This window comes from Thunnus thynnus, chromosome 4, assembly GCF_963924715.1.
Source record: "Thunnus thynnus chromosome 4, fThuThy2.1, whole genome shotgun sequence".
NCBI lineage: Eukaryota > Metazoa > Chordata > Actinopteri > Scombriformes > Scombridae > Thunnus > Thunnus thynnus.
In genome coordinates, this window is record NC_089520.1 from 23,056,699 (window position 1) to 23,079,714 (window position 23,016).

At 38.0% G+C, this 23,016-nt stretch overlaps 1 protein-coding gene across 5 annotated transcripts; it reads left to right on the top strand.

The window, feature by feature from the left end:
* The first annotated feature begins 304 nt into the window (after positions 1-304).
* elmo2 (engulfment and cell motility 2) lies at positions 305-22,294 on the top strand. Of its 5 annotated transcripts, none has more exons than XM_067587706.1 (23): positions 305-615; positions 4,880-4,950; positions 5,232-5,329; positions 5,729-5,769; positions 7,233-7,305; positions 7,409-7,459; positions 8,985-9,154; positions 9,307-9,406; positions 9,936-10,087; positions 11,019-11,097; positions 13,152-13,187; positions 13,576-13,626; positions 14,385-14,507; positions 15,025-15,144; positions 15,244-15,348; positions 15,439-15,547; positions 15,686-15,822; positions 16,906-17,069; positions 17,357-17,469; positions 17,566-17,673; positions 17,816-17,898; positions 18,014-18,091; positions 18,931-22,294. In XM_067587706.1, the coding sequence occupies exons 3-23, from the start codon at positions 5,252-5,254 to the stop codon at positions 19,129-19,131; spliced, it is 2,172 nt and encodes a 723-aa protein (XP_067443807.1). In that variant the 5' UTR covers positions 305-615; positions 4,880-4,950; positions 5,232-5,251; the 3' UTR covers positions 19,132-22,294. The 5 variants fall into 5 exon arrangements, with proteins under 5 accessions (XP_067443807.1, XP_067443809.1, XP_067443810.1 ...); XM_067587708.1 differs by having other exon boundaries at positions 9,936-10,081; XM_067587707.1 differs by having other exon boundaries at positions 312-396.
* The last annotated feature ends 722 nt before the right edge of the window (positions 22,295-23,016 follow it).

Below are 23,016 nucleotides of genomic sequence, written 5' to 3' on the forward strand. Positions count from 1 at the left end.
TGTCCAACAGGTAAACCTCTGATATGAAATACATTTGCATATTCATGGTTGTGTAATTTTTAATGAGGGAGAAGGAGTAGGTGTCATTTTAAAGATTTTAAGAAGATAATTAAACTTTTTTGGTGGAAAAACAAATCAGACACATCATTATTCAAAGTAGAGTGTTTTACATACATCTTAAAACATGTTTGGAAGGGCTCTTTAAGGAAGATGTCAGTTTGAGTGTGCACAGTGATAGAGATGATGAAGGGCCTACCTTATTTGCAGACAGTGACATTTACATTGTGTCCCGCCTACAAGGCGTGGAATAATTGTGTCTCCTCTCCAAAAGTATTTCATCTGAAGAGAGGAGGTGGGGGGATACTGAGAGCATCATCGATGGCCCAGTCACACAGGGTGAGTCACACGGAGCATCGACATTATAGCCCTGCAGTTAAATCATACAGCCGGTCAGAGTGAAGCCTGTAGGCATCAGGACATCATCTGAACAGCCGCCGGCCGAGATACCAGCTGCATCATGACTGCAATGGAGGAGCAGACAGGGACTGGCTGCCTCACTGAATAACATTAGCCGCCTTCTGAGAGGAATAACGCTGGTGCTGACTGTAAAAGCGAGTGAGTGTGCCCTTCAGTGTTACTTTCAGTAAAAAATAAAAAATAAATGATGGCAGGAGGTAGTGTTGTCGTGTGTTTGCCGATGTTTAACATAGCGACCGTTATCACGAGTTGTGATTGATTCCGCTAAATTACCACAAGGTTGCAAAAGACGCCGATGCTGCATCTGTCAGAGCTCCTTCTGGTCACCGTAGCTCCATGCAGCCTGATCGATTAGCAGCTAATCAGGCCTTAAACCGTTTTATAACTTTTAATGAAGGGCTCTAATACAAGAACTGTGTATTGATAACAGTAACGTCTGAGAGATGGTAGCTAACGGTAAGTTAGTGCTGGATCATGCCAACCAACGGCTCGTCTCTCAGGATGCAACAGGATAGCTTATGGCGTTTCATGCAAAAATAAAAAATAAAAATACTGCAAATCAGTCTTAATTTGTTTATCTTGTGACGTGAATATTATGAAGGAAAGTTATTTTTCTCCACTAATGGAGCAGCCATCTCTTTATAAGGGTTATGTAAGTTAACCAGAGGGGGCGCCACTCCGCCTCAACTAGCTGACTAGCTATCATAAAAGTTAGGCGCTTCACAGTAGACGTGCGTGTATGTATATTTTTTCAATTTTTAACCAGCTCAAACCACATTATAAGAATAGTAACATTACGTGAGAAACATTAGGGTGGTGCTGAGAGAACAGAAAGAAGAAGTTTGTCCCTTGACAGGAAGCTCCGACCTCATTGTGGGATTTCTGTTCATGCTGCAGCTCCTTAGCAGTTGTTGCTATGCTACCACAGCGCTGTGGCTACTGGTGTCCAGTTAAAACCACTGACTGTATATAAAGATAAAGATTTATATACTGGTCTATGGTTTAAACCTCCCAGTACAGCAGCCCAGAACCCATCTTACACACCAGTCAGATGACAGAGCTGCAGAAAAGAAGGATAAAGAACAACAGTATCAAAGGGACAGAAAACAGTTCATATCACTTCACTTTTCTGGGATTTAGGCTAAAACATTTGTCATCAGCACATGTATGTTAAACTGTACTGAGACATCCAGAGAAATAGAAACATCTGAATTAAATGTAACAAACATTTTTATATGTCAGAGCAGGAAAAGCACAGGTGTAAATAGTAACATGATGCATTGGTGTGTTATATTTATAGCACATATATAAAGTTTTAAGGTCGTGGTATTCTGTACATTTAAATAAAACAGCCTTTGTTAATGTAAACAGAGCCACCTGTGCTTCCTCTGCTATAACAAGTCTACATTTCTGCTGTAAAAAAAGGTCTTTAACCCTGCGATATATACTGTTTTAATTAAAATGTTCAGTTTAGTTAGTTCAGTGCAAGTTGACCTCTTTCACAGCGGACATTTTGACTTATCAAAGCAGGAAAAGCACAGATGGAAATAATAACATTAATGATGGCTTGGTTCCATTAAGTGACCAGTAAGCCACTGCAATGATCCAAACAAATACCAGAGCCCTGGAAATAGCACACTTTAATGGATTGCAGACTTAATTAATATTATTATTTACACCAGGGGTTTCCTGCTATGAAAAATCTATATGTCTGTCTGCCACAGAGAAGTCATATTCTGTGGAATACATTATATTCAAAGGTATTTCTAATACTTTGCCCAGCTCATTTACATGAGGAGACAATGCTAGAAATGCCTTACAGTATAGTGCATATCAATGCGACCACGCAACAAAGTACAGACTCAAAAAGCACCTTGTTGAATCTGTATAGTGGATTCTGTTTTTCTGACCTCTTGATGTGTATGACCATAAGTACCTGTCGCAGAAGTTTTTTTTTTCCAATTCTGAGTATCAATGCAAATCATTTTTGTTTTATTCCTCAGCTTCCCTCCCTTACACAGACAGCTTTGATTCAAAGCTTGCATTTATAACTTTGTCCATTTTCTGATATTCATTATTACTTAAGCTTGAGAAAGAACCGCCAAACAGAACTGCAACAACCATGTTTTCCAAATGCATCAGGTCATGGTATATTTACTGGCCTACAAGGGTTTAGTAAAGTTTTTGGTCTGTTGCTGTGATTTCTGGCTTTCAATAAGTGGCTAGCAAGACATTTCATTTTCAGTTATTTTGCACAGTGATATATTACCATTTCACAAGCCATTTCTTTTAGGATTTAAGCCATGATCCATAAGTCACTTTGCTTTCTAAATGGTTCCTCATTCATTAATATCTGTCATGAGCCATTGTAAGCTTTACTTGATGTGCGTTCTTCCCAGGTGGCTGAAAGAGGCTGATAAAAGTCACATGGAGCCCATTTAATTTGCTTAATATTCCCCTCGGTAGTTGTCTGAAAGTTTAGTTAACACATTCAGTAAGTGAATAATGGTAGAGTTCTAGTGTGGCCCTGTTCTGTCTGATGGTTAATCAACAATAATCAGGCTTTTTAAAAAAAACATGATTTTAAAACTATTTCACAGTATTGGATAGGAAACCCTAAACATTCTCAGATAGCTTACGATTTTCTGTTTATCATCATCTGTTTATATACTGTATCACCTTTTGAACTGTCTAGTCCATATTTCTTAAATAATATTGGGAATCCAAAATTGTCATTTCCAGCTACATTCTGAAATTAAACAATCATTTATCATTATTATGATATAAAACCCCATTTGATATCATTTTTATTTATAGATGATCATAAACCATAAATATCAAAAGTTCTACATGCTGTATTATGATAGTGGTAGCTGGTTATGAGTGCTGAAAATTGAACTTGTGTCCTTTCTTCCAATGTTGGAAGAAGGCGTGTTGGACAGTCTGCATGAAGGTGCGGGGGTGGTGCCATCTCTCCATCAGATGGTTGGTTGAAATCTGAATTTAATCAGTTTTCACTCCGTACTATTTGCCAAGTTCATGTTAATTTGTAGTCGATGTTAATCACCTAGAGTAGATATCATCCCCGTCTCACTCTGCTCATCTCTGTTGTGACAGATTTTCTGAGGAATTGAATGCAATAATCCAAAGTTGTTGAGATGAAAGGATGCAGGCCGAGCTTGTTATTCATAGAACTACAGCTTAAATTTTTATTCCATCTTTGAGATGTTTTCATCATGAGGAGCCAGCAGCTGTAGTGCAAAGATGCTCTGTTGTCTAAAAAGAAAACGTTGGAAGGACAAAATGTGCTTTATTTCATGAGTGATCAAAGGATAATGGTGTCAGGTGTCACAGCTGTTGTCGACGTAACATATTTATAGATTCAGACAAACATTCTAAGTCACAAAAAACTGTGCTGCAGAGCTGGAAATGAAAACACCGATCGGGTAAATCTTTAGCGAAGACGGTCATTTTAGGCTGGTTTGTTTCACCCCTTAGTTTGGTAATGATTAAGATTTCCTTTTCAAATGAGCAGCTGTAAGTGTTTTGTATCCTGAAAGCACCCTGAATTCAAAGAGCCATTCAGAGAACAGTTGTGTCTTTTTCTTCCAATCACCAGCAGAATCTGTCAGACAGCTTTCCATGCTCCCTTTAAGTCAGAGCGTAGAGAGATCTCTCTCCGTTGCCAGAGACTGTTCCCAGCTGTGTCTTTCTTGCTCTTGTATTTTAAAATGGTCGATCCAGATAATGAAATAAGTTCATAAGTGTCCATCCGCTGGTACAATTTAGTGTTAAAGTTGCAGCAGAAAGGGGTAATGAAATAGGCAGAAATGGTAATGGGTAAATAATAGTCTGACTTTGCAAATATGAAAATTAAACAGTCGTAAAAATTGAATGACAATTAATATATGATCAGCATGAGAGTTAGGAATAAAATGTAGTTTCAGAGCAGATGGCCAGACAGCTATTTCCCATTTTGTTCTCATTTGTAACCATCTGCACAGCTTTTGGGGCATAACTACAATTAACTGGTATATTGTTTAGCATGCTGTTTAATATCTGTCCTGCTGATATATTGGTTGGGAACTATTTCAGTTATTTTATAACAAGTCCAGCCATGGAAGCATTGCGCTGAGTATTAAATTGTGTGTGTTTATTCCTTCACAATAAAAACACCAGAGCCCAGTTGGCAGAAGCCTCGACCCAGTCAGGATGAGTGTGTGTGTGTGTGTGTGTGTGTGTGGGGGTGGTTTTGTAAAACAGTCATGCTTATTGATCCGTTCACTGACAGATTCAGTTCAGAGCAGAAGAAACGCAGGGATGGGGAAAAATTAGCTCTTGGAGTTTAAGGAAAACAGCTTTTGCTTTTCCGTGACCAATGTGTGGGTTTCTGTGTTCACAGAGGAGCTGACACAGTGGTTTGTACAGCAGAGCTGTGAGAGTGACTGACCTCCATCAACACTTCTCCACTAGGTGATGTATAACCTCTGCAGTACTTCAAAAATTAACAAATGATCACACTGAAAACCTACAAAACCTATAAAACCTATAAATAACCTAAAAATACAGTTACATGAGTGTTCTCACTTTACAATGTTAGTGACATTTATTCTAGGGCCCCATTTAAATGCAATTCAGTGTTCAAGAGAAGTTAAAAGTGGTTTTAAAAAGTGCTTTGACAACCTGTCTGAGGACGTTTTTATTAGAGATCACAAATTACCAGCCAATCTGATTTTTTTTTTTCTCCTTTGTAGGGTGCTACAATAAGACAGCCATGCCACCCCCAGCTGACATCGTGAAGGTGGCTATTGAATGGCCTGGTGCTAATGCTCAGCTTATAGAGATGGACCAGGTTTGTACATGTGAAAACGTGACATTAAAGACGTCTCCAGTTTGCCTCTAATAACGTCAGCTAGCCTGTCTAAACCGTTCCAATTGATTGATTGTTAGAGGGGAACATTACGCATTGCTTTGATATCTTTGAATATGGAAGCTATGAGTAATGCTGAGAGGAATACAGGACAGCGCCTGCAAAGGTTGTCATGACAAATAACCTTTCATGAGTAATAGATTTAAGAAATGTGATTTTGCTCAGCCTTGTTTTAAAAAGCATACTCTCCCGCCAGAGGCTGTCATCATTGTCATATTAAAAGAAAACATGGCAGTGTGAGTAGTGATAATCCGTGTTTCATTTCAGCCTTTTTATTGAGGTAATTTTGCATGTCTGTATTTTTTTTTTTTCTGTTTGCAGAAAAGACCTTTGACCTCAATTATTCGTGAAGTATGTGATGGGTAAGCATTACTCCTACATATGTTAATATTTTCCTGATGATTTTTTGATTGTCTGTGACCTTCTGTTTAATTACCTTATATATTACCTTAAATCACAATGTTTTATATTTCTTTGGGTCTTTTTTTTCCTATATTACCTAAAGAATTTGTGAGTTTTTATTTAGATTAAGTATAGGAATTAGTTTGAATTGTGATCACCTTGCTCATCATGGCGGTTTAAATGGATAGACTAGCACAGCAGATCATCATCACATGCAAAGATTTATTGCTGTTGACACTTATTTACAAAAGGTTAAAGTTGCATTTTAAGCATCATTAGTTCTGCATCGCTCCTGTAAACAAACAAAACCACAGTCAAGATAATTGGTGGCTTGTACATTATAATTTGGAGAATCTTTGCTTCTTTGTTCAAAATGTTCCCTTTGGTTTCACTGCTAATGATGTATAATGTTAGAGGTGATTTATCTAGTTGTCTATTGACTTGAAAGATCTGAAAGAAGAACAGCAGTCCACCTCTTTCTCTGTGCTGTAAATTAGTGTCTATTTGTGCAGAAAATCAGTAAAGATCTTTTTGTGATTTCAACCAAGAGGCACACAAATGACACTATGTCAGTTATTACACATTAACACACTTGAACAGGTCTATGCTCAAATTGTTTATTTATGAGACAGCCCAGCCTATTGAGTTGCTGTCATTGGGGGCTGGGCTTCCTGCTGGCCCAGGCAGAACAGGAAGTACGGAAAGAAAAATGTTGATGTTTCTCTTGCTTTTGTGTCATAGTAGAACCAGAGTTTTGTGTTTTTGATAAACTGGGGGTTGTGGTATACAAATTTTGATTTCAATCTTTACCTTAAAATTAAGTGTATGGTTCTTAAATCTACCTTAATATCAAATGTGTGGATGATTATGATGCAAGACTAAAAACATATCAGTCCATTCACAGCTGGTCTAACAGCTGTTTTATCACTCCAGTGGTTCACACATGTAAAAACATTCATAATCGTTCTTAGCCACTGTTTTTACTTTATCTGTTATAATTTCCTCTTGTGTTTTAACTTCGGCGTCACTGGTATCTTTGTGTTTTTTATTTGTTCTTTTGTCTTTATTACTTTAGTGATGAATATTACAAATTTTATCTCACCCATCCACCTCTAGGCTGTACCTACCTTCTGCCTCCATTTTTTTCCCATTTGAAACAGAAAATTCTTTTCACTTTACTGTGAACACCTACTGAATAATTCTCCTCCACAATCTCTCAGTTTGCCAGTCGTGTAAATACAGCAGCTGGAGGGAGCAAACTGACTTTCAGCAACCTTTTGTTCATGCATACTAGAGTATGCTGCATAAAAACATTCCCGCACATCCTGGTAAAACACGAGTGTTTCAGTTGGTATCTTTACATAAATGAATACTGATTAATACTATTAGTACTTCTCATCAGACGTTCTCTCTCCATCCTCAGCTGGTCTCTGTCAGGCTCAGAGCAGTTTGCTCTGCGTTATGCTGATGGCCCTCAGCTTTATATCACTGAGCAGGTGAGCTTTGCTGTTTTCTCCCTAATCTTGTCACAATGACATTGTAAATGAGTGCTGAACATGTGGCAACATTCCACCTTTATTATCATTTATTATCATTCAGAGCCGCAGTGAAATCAAGAATGGGACCATCCTTCGATTGGCCATTTCTCCTGTGAGTCACTTTTGCTTACTCAGTTGTGTGTTTCATTACGATGTATTTGAAATTATAATATCTTTAAGACAAGACACAGTAATCTGTTTGTATGATTCACTCATGTATATTTGCACTCTCTATCCAATTCATTGAATCTAATTTTGTAGTGACTTGAAAAGTCTGAACACGTGAACAGACTCTTGGTGCCTTGTTTTTTGCGCAGCCACATGCCATTTCACTGGCTTTGCACTGGTGATTGAACTTGGTGATTATACATACATGGATTTTTTGTGTCTCTAAAATTGTGACTTCAACCAAAAAGACATCATTTTCTTTTTGGACAAGCTGGTCTGGACTCCATTACCAAACTGTCAGTATATCATGGTGGGGAGCGCATTGCTTTTAAAGGAATGAGAGGAGCTGATGTGATTTGCCACGGTTGATAGCAACAGCCTCTAACTCACTCACTAATAATGTATGATAATATATTCTTTCTAATCCCACCCTGCTTCCAAGTGCACTGTGGGTGCCTCTCACGCCTCCACCACGAATATACCAAAAGTGCTACAAAATGCATTGCGCACTTGGCTGTGCTTTGTTTATCATTCCAATGTTTTATTCTTGTTGTTTTGGCCATCATTCCTATCAGTAATAATAACACTGTACTTGCCAACAGAATTGCTGAGATGCGGGAATGTGCCAACATTTCTAAAAAATCAGACAGGGCAAGAAACACAAGCAATCAGGCAATCAGGCATGTCACAAACAATCATGTTGACCTCAACTTATTTCGAGGAGAAAACAAAGGTGAACAGTAAAATGATTACATCCTTCATCCATCCATCACAGTTTGGCGACCAACATCCTGGTTCAGGTTTGGCCAACCAATATTTACTATAGTTACCTTACCGTAGGTCCATGCACACAGTAATTAACAACATCTTGAGCACACTGCCTTTCCAATCTCCAAATTTAAAGTGAAGTGATGGGCAAAATCACAAAATTATGTTACAATTAACCAGAATTATCTTTTAAGCTCTGCACCTTAAAAAACATCAATAAAGCCCTTTTACGTCTTTTAAAGTTCTCTTACTAGCCTTTTATAGAATAATATTTGGGACAAAGAGCAGGTCAAATTTATAGCATATAGGCTATTAGATGAAGCTGTTGTGACACTTGACCTGACTGTCATTATACAAATGATGTCATGTATGCTGCTTTGAACAGACTGTAGTGTCATCAAATCAGTTCAACATGGCCAAAATTTCTGTTAAATGCAAAAGAAAGTTTATTTCTACCATCCTTTGTCAGGTCACAACATATTAAACTGACTGTACAGTTTTTTTTTTTTTTAAATTGTTCATATGATGTAAAATTAGGACTTACATGTCATAGTTGTTTAGCACTGAAAGCATAAGTCATAGTCTTAAAAATATTCCAGAGTAATACTGATGTATTTGACTCCATAAAGGTTAAAATACATCAGTGACATGGTTGGTGAAGTGAACTGTATCACTGAAGTAATGTTTTTCATGATTGACAGGCTCGTGCTGCTCGTCAGCTCCTGGAGAGGATCCAGTCCCACGGTATCGACGCTCGCCTGGAGGCTCTAAAAGAGCTTGCCAAGCTGTCTGCAGACCCAACCTTTGCCACAGAGTTCATCAATATGGAGGGCATCGGGACACTGGCCCGTCTTGTCGAGAGTGGCACCCAGTAGGCACTTTTTTATTTTTCTGAAACTGATGTTTCTTTTCGCACATTAATAACAGAGTGAAGTATTTTCCAGGCCTGACTAATCCTCCTCATGTTGGATCAGGTCAAATGTTGTAAAAATGCCTGCACTGACTGTTCCCTTCTTCCTTCAGCTTTGGTGAAATGCTGGCCTTCACTCTCACTGCTTTCCTGGAGCTAATGGATCACGGCATTGTGTCCTGGGACCTTATCTCCCTCTCCTTCATCAAACAGGTACAGGTTCTTCATCAAAAGAACAAATCATCGGACAGACACATTAGAGATTCATAGAGAGCCTACTGGACAAATTCCCACAGTTTAAATTCCAAGGTCTATCTTTTTAGTCCTTTTTTTATTCATACACTTTTATTTAACTTAACTTGACCTTCCTTTCTTCCTACATGCCGGAAATGAGTGGGTGCTGCTGTTGCCTAGCAACTCCCCACATTATCTCGAGCTTCCTCAGTGTGTGTGTGACTAGTTTTCTTCTGAAAACTTAAATGTAGCCTTGACAGTCACTCAGAGGAAACTTACAGAACTCTTTTATGTAAAGATGTACTTTTTCATTGCACAACTAAAATGCTGCCCAGTAAAAACCTTGAAACTAATGATTTTCATGTTTTTCATCTTTTTAAGATTACATGTTTACACAGCGGTCAAGCTAAAACCAAGACTGTTTTTTCCAAAAAGTTGACTTGTTGAAAACACAAGTCTGTTCTATGTTTTGTTATCTTCATAATTTCTCTCCCCTGTCTTTACACAGATTGCAGGCTATGTGAACCAACCCATGGTGGATGTGTCCATCCTGCAGCGCTCTCTGGCCATCCTTGAGAGCATGGTGCTCAACAGCCACAGCCTCTACCACCGAGTGGCACAGGAGATCACCGTGGGACAGCTCATCGGGCACCTGCAAGTGTGAGCACACACACACGCACAGGGGCTTCCCGCACTCTGATATGGGGAGCAGAGGAGTGAATGTAGTCGTATGGGGTAACTTAGGAAGTAAAATATTGTAAAATTTGCCAGGATATTTGACTTTTGGCACTTTTTAAAGGGTGAGTTCAGGATGTTTAGATGACTTCAATTCAATACCAAAGCTGATGTTATTCTGGATTTTATTTCATGTCAACAAATCCCTTGAAAAGACCAAAACCAACAATGCAGTAGTCCATCACTCAATACTTCCCCACTCTGTCTGTGGCACTCATTCCCAAGCCATTTTTTCCTACTGAAGATGTAAATCTTAAAAACAGGTCATAAATGTATAGTTTCATTTTTCAAAAAAAGTAATTTCCTTAAACAGCTGGGCACTGTAGTTTTTAGGAAAAGTAGTAAATAGTGTATTTGTTCAGGGACTACTTTAAACATTGGATTAATACACATTTGGTGCTCTAGTGAGTATTTACAGCAGCAGGATGGTGTGTGGGATCGGAATGAGCAGAATGATAGAAATGAGCCATATCAGACTCTGGCAACACAGGCGGTATGAGTTAGTACGTAGGATCAATTAATCGTTGGGTTTTATCTTTTTATGGGATTTGTTGACATTAAAAGATTCAGAAATGTTCTAAGCTAAGCTTTCTTTTTCTGACCATGTCGGAAAACAAAAAATAACTGTCCTGTTTGAATCTCTATACAATTAATTAAAACTGATTGTGTGAAAGAGAGGTGTCTAAAAATCCTGCACCCACACCCCTGGTATTAGTAAAAGTACTAAAAAAAAGTACTAAAAACTAAGATTAATTCTAATGTAGTATAGTTTTTAGCCTGTAGTTTAAATTCGGTATGGAGAATTGTGGAACATGATGCTTCTAACTGGTTGTTATGTTGCCTGATATTCCTTCAGGTCAAACCAGGAGATCCAGACGTACGCCATCGCTCTCATCAATGCTCTTTTCCTGAAGGCACCAGAAGACAGACGGCAGGTCAGTGCACAGCACTCGTGTATAGAAAATTAAACTGAATAGATGTAATAGATGGACCTAACTGGAATACTTATAATGTCTCATCTTCACATGACACTCTAAAGAAAGCCATCGATACATAATAGACTGACATTTATCCATAATAGTCGAATGTTTTTTGGTATGAGAGAGCTGCTAATGTCTGCAGCTGTAGGTTAGTTACTAATGACTCTGATAAGTAGACGTCTGTCTGCCAGCTGTCATGTTGTAGACTCTGTCTGGCAGTCATCGCTGTAATGATGGGCTCACTCAAAATAGTACTTGCTTTCCATTTTATGTTTGCACATTTGTTATGCTGCAGTTATTTCAGACAAGCTTAGTGAGGTAGACCAGCCATCCAGCTGTAAGTGAAGGATGACTGTGTCAAACAGACAAAGAGCTCAGATGGCACTTTTCAGAATGCAGTCATTAAGGATTTATTTTTAGGTAAAAATCAATGAAATGTGCTCTTTTCTATCAAAGTCAAGGATCAATGCTGTCCAGTGTTACATCATCAATGAGATGACTGAATGAAACTTTGCTTTGTTAGCAGTGTGTGCAATTTCACAAATGTGGCTTGAAAAATTATTCAGATAATCCAAATAAACTAAAATATGACATTAAGTAGCATGTTATGTAGAATGTTGCATAAATGTTGAGTTTGAATGATATATGTTCACTAATATCTTCAATCTCCTTCCAGTTTGATTTTACAGTTACAGATAGAAACATCCCAAACAAATGAATTCTGAATCTGAAATATTTCTGTAGCGCAGACAAATGTACAAAAACTAAAGGAAGCAGGTGCTTCTTTGAATGTCTGTTCAGTGTGTCACTGATCACTATCATAATGTCTCATATGTCTGTGCCCTGCTCACTCTGCAGTGATAACACCACATAATGACATAATGCACTAGCACACTGCAGCGTCTCATCCTATTTCACACACTGTCTTGTCTCTATATCATGTCTTGTTTTTAAATGAGGTTTCATCGTACTTAATTAATTTTGATTTGTCAGTTGATACTAATTTAAAACACTAATGTATTTTCAGCATTGAGACACTTTTAACACTGTTCTATTACAAAGCAGTTGTCTTGTTGTATATCAAACCTACAAAATGATCAGTTCAACTGGAGGAAAATAGAGAGAACAAAAAATTGAACAGTAGAAGCTCAATAATTGCACCCTACAGGTGAAACAATTCACATTTTGCAACTTGTAATAGTCTGAGGTGACATAAAATATAATTTAAAGAACAACAGGCATTTACAACTAATTAAGAAGACATCATTTCATCATACTGACATCTCCAGCTGCTGTTGTTGACCACTGGAGGGCGAAGTGAGTCAGCGTGAGTGAGATAAATACACCGGAGAGACATGTTGGATAGTTGAACAGTACTAAATGCCTGTTTACAGCCCATTAAATACATTAGTGTGAAGTTCCTCTATAAAATTTAGATTTATGCATATTTTTCTTCACACTTGCAGTTTTTATTGTTTTGATTAAAATGACTTGTTACAGTAATATACATATTACATTTTGAAATGATGCAGTGCTACTGGTCACAAGCCAACATCTTCAATTTTGGTGTTTTTTGTCTTTAGAATATTTCATTATTGGACAGGCTTTTTTACAATGAAAGAAAAAAAAATCCAGGATTGGTTTTAAATCTGTAATCAAGAGTATGTGATAAACACAACAGTCAGGAGGGCAACTATGACATCCCAGTGATTTTCATGTGTAAACCTTATTTGAACCTGTTCCTGTGTGGGATGATAACATTTTATGAATTGTAGGTTTGTGTAATAATTTAAAATCCAATTGTATAAAACCAAAAATGTGTGGTTGTCAGATATGTTTGTCATGACTACTCTTTGACTTTTTTATTTGACATTATGCTGTTTCATGTTCTTATTCCGTTGCATGCTGTGCCGGTGATGTATCCCTTTTATCTCATGGTCCATGTGTGTGCACTCTTTGTTTCCATTACTGTTACACCCACGTCCCTCCTCCTTCCCTTCAACCTGTAGGAGGAGTATACTAACCCGCTGGAGCAGCACCTCACTGTGAGTACACATCCCTCAGCATCTCATACCATCCTCTCCACCCCACAGCCCTTCTCCTCCTCCTCCTCCTTTTTAGTTCTTTCTGTGTCACAGAAAGCCATTACATAATTCATGCAAATTAAGATAGAACCATAGCGGGCTGCAGCAGCAGACAGACTGTGTTGACGGATTGAAGTTAGACTTCAAGTTTTATCATGTTTTACAGAAGGTGTGAAGGACAAATGGTCCAAAGCAGTGCTGGAAATGTAGCTTCAGAGTTGCTGCATTTCAGAATTTGTCTAAAGTTTCCATCGACTGTAGGTTGAGTCAAGAAAATTACTTCTTTGCTGTGTGTTGTAAAGTGTCTGACCTGTGTGTTGGGTGGATGCATCTCTTTCTTTACCCTCAGGAAATGGCAAGCACTCTGGCCCAGAAACACCTGCGATCCATCATCCTCAATGTGAGTAACAAGCCTGAAGCACAAAACAAAATGTTGCTGGATATTTCAGCTGCGCACCAGAGTTCACACGACAGTGAAATACTCAGATGTGAATACTGAGATAAGGAGATAAACTGTGTCGTTAAAATCAGAAACATAGTGTGTTTGAAATGATTTAGTATTAAAATCTTTCTAAATGCAAAATATCTCTGTTCGACCTTCTTTGAGACTATCCTCTGTTGAATTTGGTGGTCATTGGGGGCTGTGAGTTTCATCCCAGCAGACCAGCAGTCCAGAAAGTGGAAAGATTTTACTCACTTGGAGAGCTGTGACGCAGTACCAGCAAATGTGATATGGCATGAGGTCCATGAAGTGGATCAAAATCGGCTCTGAAAATGATTCCTTTTGGCACTGACTGGAAGTGTCTGACTGAAGTGGCTGCAAATGTCAAGCGAGGGAGACGCTGCAGTTCTGCTTCCTGGAGCAAGAAAATATCCCAGAGCAGCTCCAATGATTAGGATACCATCTGTCAAATTATTTTCAATTTTCCATGTTTTGCAAACATTACATATGGAACATAGTCAGCATATAATAGGATTATTGATTTTCTGTCTTGAGTCTTTTGTCTTTAATGGGAGAAAAAGATTTTATCAGGCTTTTTCCTTTTTAGTTTGAGGGGCGGATTTGTTTTGTGCTCTGTGACTTCATGCATTGATATTGGTGCACAAATTGTAACCTACTCGTGGCTCTACTTTTAACATAAGGTTCTTCTTTTCCAGCATGTTATAAGAGGAAATCGACCAATCAAAGCAGAAATGGCACATCAGCTGTATGTGCTTCAGGTGTTGACCTTCAACCTTTTGGAGGAACGAATGATGACCAAAATGGATCCTAATGATCAGGTAAAAATTTAAATAAGTTGTGTATTTCCTTAATGCACCATAATCCAGTTAAACTGTTTCCCACATTACTAAACGCACCGCAACAGATGCTGTTTGAATTGAAAAGAATTTAACTCAAAAGAAATGTAAGTAATCAGTGGGTTGGCTAAATTAATGGCTGATAATCAGATACCTTCTCTCACATGGATAGCTTTATCATCCCAATAAGCTGCTTTAAATGTGAAAATTGGATCAGTAGATTTTAATCTTCTTACTACTTGTTTTATCAATTCTTCTTAACAGTTTCTATGTGGTATTTGAAGATGCAAACACACTTGCAAGTCTCACACTAACCTGTAGTACAACAGGCAAAAAACTTCTTTTTTTTTTCAAAAAAATAATATTACAAAACAAAAATCCTGTTTTGCCATCTGCTAACCACAGAATCACCTAATTATGTTTTCTATTATGCTGCTATCATGAGTATCATGACTATTTTGCTGATATGCTGTAAACATGTTGGCTTGCTGTGGCTCAGGCTCAGAGAGACATCATTTTTGAGCTGCGTAGGATTGCCTTCGATGGAGAAAATGATCCCACTGGTACAGAAAAAAGGAAGGCAATGTACACCAAGGACTACAAGATGCTGGGTTTCACTGTGAGTCTTCACTACAGATTTAAGTTTCTTCTGTGAAAGTAGCTGTTTACATAGATTTTTTTAAAAATTGGCTCACATTACTTCTGTTTTTGAATGCAGAATCACGTGAACCCAGCCATGGACTTTACCCAGACTCCTCCAGGGATGCTGGCTCTGGACAACATGCTGTACCTGGCCAAGGTTCACCAGGACACATACATCAGGGTTAGTTTTGGCGTCAGGCATGACTTTGATGTTCAGCTCTCGGAGGCAGAGAGGTCAACCACACCTAACATCTCTCCTCACTCATGACAGATTGTCCTGGAGAACAGCAGCCGCGAGGATAAGCACGAATGTCCGTTTGGCCGATGTGCCATCGAGCTCACTCGAATGCTGTGTGAGATACTCCAGGTTGGAGAATTGCGTAAGTAGAAAGAAGAAAAGGTTTTGTTACTGTAGAAGTCTTCAGAAACTGTACTCCAGTCTAGGATACGTGTGTGTGAGAGAAACACTTTTTTTTTTTTTTTGTTTCTTGTTTTTTGAAATATTTTCTTTTGTGTAGCTAATGAGGGCTGCAATGATTACCACCCCATGTTCTTCACCCATGACCGGGCATGGGAGGAGTTCTTCTGTGTCTGCATCCAGCTACTTAATAAAACCTGGAAGGAGATGAGGGCCACTGCTGAGGACTTCAATAAGGTCTAGAATTAAAGCACTCTCTCAGTAAACTCATTTATATTCATATATAGGATATACACACATTTTAACAGTCCTTTCTTTGACTCAACTTTCACTGTGACTTTCCCCCTAAATCAGACTATAAAGACATATTTTTAATAATGTCATACATGGCTTGTGGCATACATGGGCATGTAATGGGATTTTTCCACCATTGCAAACGTCATGGTATAACAACAGTGAATATGACAGCCGTGACAAAAATAGAACTGAATTTATTGTAGAGCAAAATCCTTTCTTCTCAAAACTAGTGTGGATTTGCTGCAGCGCTGTCCAGAGCACAGTAAATTTTAATATGAAAGAGACAGGAGCAGTAAAACATAGATGATAGATTGAGATGGTTTATGCACTGCCAAAGAAAGGGCTCCAAAAAATGCTGAATTTTTAAAACTGCTAAAGTCAGTCAAATCTCATTAAAATATGCCGTTGTAAGAAGCAAACAACTAAATATTTGAATTATGCTGCCTTCAATTAATCAGAGATCAATGTCAGTCTTGACATTCATACAGCCACATACATCCATAACTACTGTAGCTGCTGCTGAATTCTCCTGCTGTCTGTGACTGAGCAGCCCGCTGGAGCAGACAGCTGAAAGGTTTTTGGTTTATTAAATAATACATGACAATTAAATTCTTAATGTTGTCGATTTCAATTCAAAGCACTTTGTCCAGATGAGCACATTTAAATCAATCACATTCATTGGAATGGAGAAAGAATCAATTGTTACAGAACAGCTATGACCATTTAGTATATATTTTAAATATTGATGCCTTTAGATGTGGAAAGATGTTTGTCGACAGAATTAGATTTTAAAGGGGAAAATAATGGCTCTGTGAATTACAGTTTAACAACTTAATAACAGCACTCACGGTTCATTAAAAACCATGCAGGTAGATCTGAAAAAGTAACAAGGGACAGCAGCTCTGCCAGTTGATGAGAATACCAAGCATGTATCTCACTTCTTAATATTTAGGAAGTCTGCTGTGTTTTTACTACGCCACCTTTCCTGACTCATCCCGTGTTATCTGTTCAAACCCTGACCAGGTGATGCAGGTGGTCCGTGAGCAGATCACCAGGGCTCTGGCGATGAAGCCATCGTCTCTAGACCAGCTGAAGAATAAACTGCGAGGCCTCAACTATTCAGAAATTCTGCGTCTGCGACAGTCAGAAAGAATGAGCCAGGATGACTTCCAGTCTCCACCTATCATGTCAGTCTGTCTCTAAACTACTGCTATAGGTTGATTAAGGTTTTTTTGTCATTTCTAGACTTTCACGTAAAATTCAGCAGTGTAGTTTGGACAAAACGTTTAGAGGTATTACCTCATTTAGTTACTAAGGATTTTTGCCTTGTTTTAGCAGCAGATGATATTACTGCTTAATCCATCTTAAAAACAAATTCTGCTCAAGCACTATAATAATAGTAAATAGTGTTTTACACATTATACAGTATGTGTCCATGCTTGTGCCTGTTGCTCAGGCTGTGTTTGTTCTGCAGTGAACTACGGGAGAGAATTCAGCCCGAGATCCTGGAGCTCATCAAGCAGCAGCGACTCAACCGGCTGTGTGAGGGAAGCTGTTTCCGTAAGCTGGGGAACCGCCGGAGGCAAGGTACTGTATCAATACAGTCAATTTACTTTTCCTTCTGATGGAGTGTTGCTGCTGTGGAGCATGAGCTAAGTGATGTGTTTCCTGCATCTTTTGTAGAGAAGTTTTGGTTCTGCAGACTCTCTCTGAATCACAAAGTGCTGCACTACGGGGACTTGGATGAGTCACCTCAGGGTGAAGTGCCTTTTGAGCTACTCAGTGACAAGAGTAAGAGATTCTGACATATTTCTCCAAGTGGCTCCATCTCGTCGTAACACACTGTCATTAGCAGGTCATACTGTAACTGTCAGGAGGCCGACCTCACTAAACCTCTCAAATTATTAAATTGTTTCTTTTGCATTGCTCCCAGTCCCCGTCTCTGATATCAAGTCTGTGGTGACCGGGAAGGACTGCCCTCATATGAAAGAGAAAAGTGCTCTGAAACAAAACAAGGTAGTATTATTTTATTTTCATTGTCATTCTACTCACATACAGTAGCTGTTGTTTCATTCTTATCCGTCATTCAGTGAAGGAACAGTATGTTGTCTGACCTGTTTGCTTCTCTCAGGAGGTGCTGGAGTTAGCCTTCTCTGTCCTCTATGATCCTGATGAGACGCTCAACTTTGTTGCACCCAACAAATATGAGGTAATCAGATATATGAACAATAACAAATTAACAATTCTAATCTTTTTTACCATGACCACTGAAAGCTCTTGACTCTGGTTGGCTGGAAGGTGGGGAGCAACAGTTGGGCTTAAAGCTGTACTAAACAATATTTTTGTATTAACAATGGATCAAATCAATATGTGTAATGTGAAAGGGGTGACTAGTAGTGATTAACCCACAGAGAATTACCACCCCTCCCCACCCACTCTGTGGAGCATGTTAGTGTGTCTTTCAGCTTATTTTTTTGGTTTTACGGCCCACCACGACTTTTGGTTCAGTCTCACCAACATGTTTCCAGCAGCAACAGACAGTTTTCAACAAAAAAACTTAATCTTCTGTATGCTACCTGCCTTTCATCAAACAGCAGACAAAGTTAACAACTAGATGGTGAACATTATGAATATTGCACTTAACATTCGTCAGGTGGTCAGAAATATGTCTTTAAATAAACTCTAATGTTGCTCTGTGTCTTTTATAAAGTGGTACCATGTTAATGTTTAGCATTTCCGCTGCTCTCCAGTGGCCAAAAACCCCCCCCCCCACACACACACCAAAAAAAAAAAATGTAATTGATAAAGCTTTAAGTTAAGAGCTTGGAGCTAGTATTATTTGCAAAAAACACAACAACAAAAAGAAGTATAGCTGCTCAGGGAGACCCAAGCAAATTTAATTTCATATATGTTTCCATAAATCCGTGTTTCCAAATTATTGTAACTTTTCAGGTAGTATCCCTTGCATAGCAAAACATAGCTTCTCTGTCTGGCAACTGTCAGCTTTCATGTATATTCCTCTGTCTTTGTGTGTGTGTGTGTGTTTAGTATTGCATCTGGACTGACGGGCTGTGTGCGCTGCTGGGCAGAGAGATGGGTAGTGACCTGACACGCAGTGACCTAGATACTCTCATCAGCATGGAGATGAAGCTCCGCCTCCTCGACCTTGAGAACATCACGATCCCAGAAGCCCCGCCCCCTGTGCCGAAGGAGCCTAGCTCATATAACTTCACCTACAACTACAGCTGAGATGTGTGTTAGTGTGTGTGTATGTGTGTGTGTGTTTGCAAGCATGCGTGTGTTTGTCAAGAATGAGTACACTTTTCTTCATCTTTTGATGAATTTAGCGGCAGATGTGTGATCTGGAAAAGCCTATTTTATGTTGTTTTTTTTTTTTTTAACAATTCAGAACCCGGGAGAGATCGTCTATCTGTGTTTGTGATGTTGTATGGTTTGTCAGAGGAGGAGAAGTTTGTTTATAGCTTCACACGGAAGTCAGTGGTCAGAGTCCACTACAGAGCAATGAGTGAATCTCATTTATCAGTGCAGTCTCCAGGCAACGTCTTAATCTTGACTCGCCTGTCTTTGCAATTTAAAGGTATAAACCTGCCAAGAAAGATAAAAAATGATGGTGCCCGATGGTGAATATGGATGGAAAGCTGTACAAATCTGCTAATTAGTCTTAGTCAGTCAAGCCATATGTGTGATCTCCATGGCAACAGAAGATGAAGTAGCTTCCTTTCCAGATTCTTTGATTCGGCACAGTGAAACATCACATACATCCCCGCTGTCAGAGTGGAGTGAGTTGGGCTCAGAGTTTAAACTATACTCCTGTTGAGTATGACGTTTCTGGTTAAAGGACGGTCTTCCCAATCAATTCAACATCCTGCTGCCCATCATGGTCCCAATGTCAAGATATCCAATCAGCAGTTGAGAATTTGACAGGTCAGAAAAAATACATAGCAGTAGTATTTATTTGTTTAATCTATAAAACGTCAGAAAATAATGAAAAATGTCCATCACAGTTTCCTAGACTCCAAGTTAATATTTTTAGATTGCTTGTTTTGTCTGACCACAGTTCCAAAACCTTTTCAGTTTGATATATTCAGTTTGCTATTATGGAAAACTGAAAAAACTCCAGCAAATGTTCACATTTGAAAGGCTGGAATTCTTGGCATTTCTGTCTAAAAAATGTCTCAAACAATTAATAGATTATAAAAATCGTTACAGATTATTTGTCTGCCAATTGACTAATCTGTAAATTGACTCTATAAAAGTGTTTAATAGTATGTATCCATCAAGGCTTTTGTTTACTTAACATTCATGCTGCTTCAGGTGGTTTGAATCACTTCTCGCCTCAGCCTAGTACACCTTTTCATAGCCTATTATATGGTGTCAGTAAATATATCCCATTGGATCAATGAAACTGTTAAACGTATGTGATGTGTGAACATTTTTGAAGATGCTCTTGCCTACCATACTGTATGTGTCTGTGAGTGTGTATGTCTGCGTGTGTGTGTGTGTGTGTTCAGAGTTCGAGACTCAATGTAAATTGTTCATCTTAAGGAATTGTTTCTGAATCCCACACAATCTTAATATTTCCAAAGCTCTAACATCCAACACATTAATGATATGAACCACTTTAGTTGAATCATAGTCACTGCATTGCCTTATCAGTCATACACTCACTATATAGTTTGGCATTTATAAGCAGTATATGAACAATGAATGAATGGTTTATAACACATAACATACTATAATGTAGTTGAATGCAGATATAAGGACATTTTAATTGTTTATGAATGTTTCCTCCTATGAAGCATTCATAGGTGGGATGGTATAAACAGTTAATGAACATTTAATGTATATAAGTATAACGTTGTTGTTATAATAATATATAATCATATATCTTCAGTAGTTAATTATAAGATATATAATGGCTGTATACTATACACATGTAAAGCAAGTTTAAAACAATTAATAGGCTATTTAAAACTACTGAAAATATTGTTATATATGATGTGTTATCAAACATTCATTAACTGTTTACAATGTACAATAGCCATGAATGCCTCATAGGATGAATTACAATTATTAACAAAGATAGTAATAAACACTTAAAAATGTCCTAATATTCACTACAACTACATTACAGTGTGTTATAAACCATTTGTTAATTGTTTATATACTGCTTACACATGATAAACTGGGGTCGGGGTTAGAACAGAGTGTTACCGTATTTGTAAAGATTATAGTGACAAGTTACAGTGACGTTTTTCTTCAGTACAACGGTTTTGTTTGAAACAAACATACCTTTACATTCCACGTGTGTTTGCTGGCGCTGGTGTTTGATTTTTAGACTTGTTGACACACTGTGCACAGGCAAAAGAGACAAAAGAGCAGCCCTGTTGGCGTGTTTTAATTCACATCCCAGAAGCACCACCCTCAGATGACAGGAAGCAGGTCACAATCATGGCTGCAGGCATCGGGAGTGTCTAGTACTGCTCATGTATCTGTATGAGCGTACTGTATTGTCTGCTTTGTATACAGTGATATAAATTATAGTACTGTTGCTTTGGACCCACAGTGTTAGTTTTAAACATTTTTGAGTATTTTATTCATGTCACATAATGTCCTGTCAACTATTAATCTAGTACTAATCACTGCTGTCATTTGTTAATGCAGAATAGAGTTATATTTTTGTAAATGATTGTACAATCTTATTAGCTGTGAAGAGAATGGGTATCGAACTAACACAACATTTTCACGTTGCATCACTCTGTACAGTACAGTCAACATGCTCACTACTGTGGAAGGACATTTCACCACTGAATAAAAAAAAGTTTTCGGTTTTCACATTTTTTTAAAGCCACAACCACGTTTTCAAACCACAAGCACCTCATATGGGCTTAGATTTAGTAATGACACCCACTCCAGCACCTAATGATGATGTCAGTGTTAATGTATCTTATACTGCTAATGGGAATGCTAAAAATTCCCAGTGCTGTTGATGCTGTTTGTGAAAAGGAATATATTTGAAATGTTTTCTGTTTTTTAACTGAAGTTGGAGGTTTTAACTGCTTAAAAGGTTGTTTTTTTTAAATTCCAGTAAACCCTGAAGCTGCTCACAGAAAATTAAAAAAAAAACATTAACTACAAAATGCCACAGTGAGTAAAGGGTTGTTGCATTGGATGTACTAACAGTATGACTTGAAGTTTTTGCATCTGGTACTCTTTCACATGACTTGCTAAACTATTTATTTACACTTGCTAGCTATAGTAAAGAATGACATGTTGTTAGTTAAGAAATAACAACAAAAAACATTGTATGTATATACAGTATTGTGTTGCCTTATTGAAGAAAACGTATTATGTTTTGTGTGAATAAATACAAAGTCTAACTACGGTTGAATGTTTATTTTTACTGGCTGTTCCTGCTTCTATCTACTTTTTATATTAAAGGCTGCATGAATTTAATGTATATTGACACACATAATTGAAGAGAATGAGTTTTAGATTTGCATTTGTGTTTTTTTAAAGATAATAAATTAATATGTAGGACCATTTTACTGCGGCGTTAATAAGCATGTCTGAATAAAAAAAAGAAACAGCATCTGAAAGAAGTAACTTATTTAGTTGTTCACTTAGACCATTAACACTGTCAATCATTTTGATAGCAATGGCAAATTTTTCATGACCCTGGTGGTCCTTGTGCGTACAAACTGCACTTTTAATGCATATCAGGTTTTAAGAACTATAATGCTAAGGAATAAATACACATATCACATTAAACATTACAACTCATTTCACTCTTTTGACTGTAACAAACTCGAGTAGAGAGCTTGTGTTAGTAGTACAAATTGTTAGTAAATACACTTGTACCTATCATGGTACCTTTAAAGTACAGATTCACATTTTTTCATGTCTATTTTAATATAATACTTGCGTGCCACTGGTCGCTGTAATCATTCCTCCTGTTCATACTGGCAGTTAAGTGCTGTAGTTACTAGAGTGTTACAATGTATAAAAGATGACAAAAAGCCTTCCAAATTTCAGCTGAAGCTCACATGAAGCTTCAGTCTGAAGCCTCTCTGTGAAACAGCTCTTTTCTAAAGTTAGTCTTTTTTATACTAA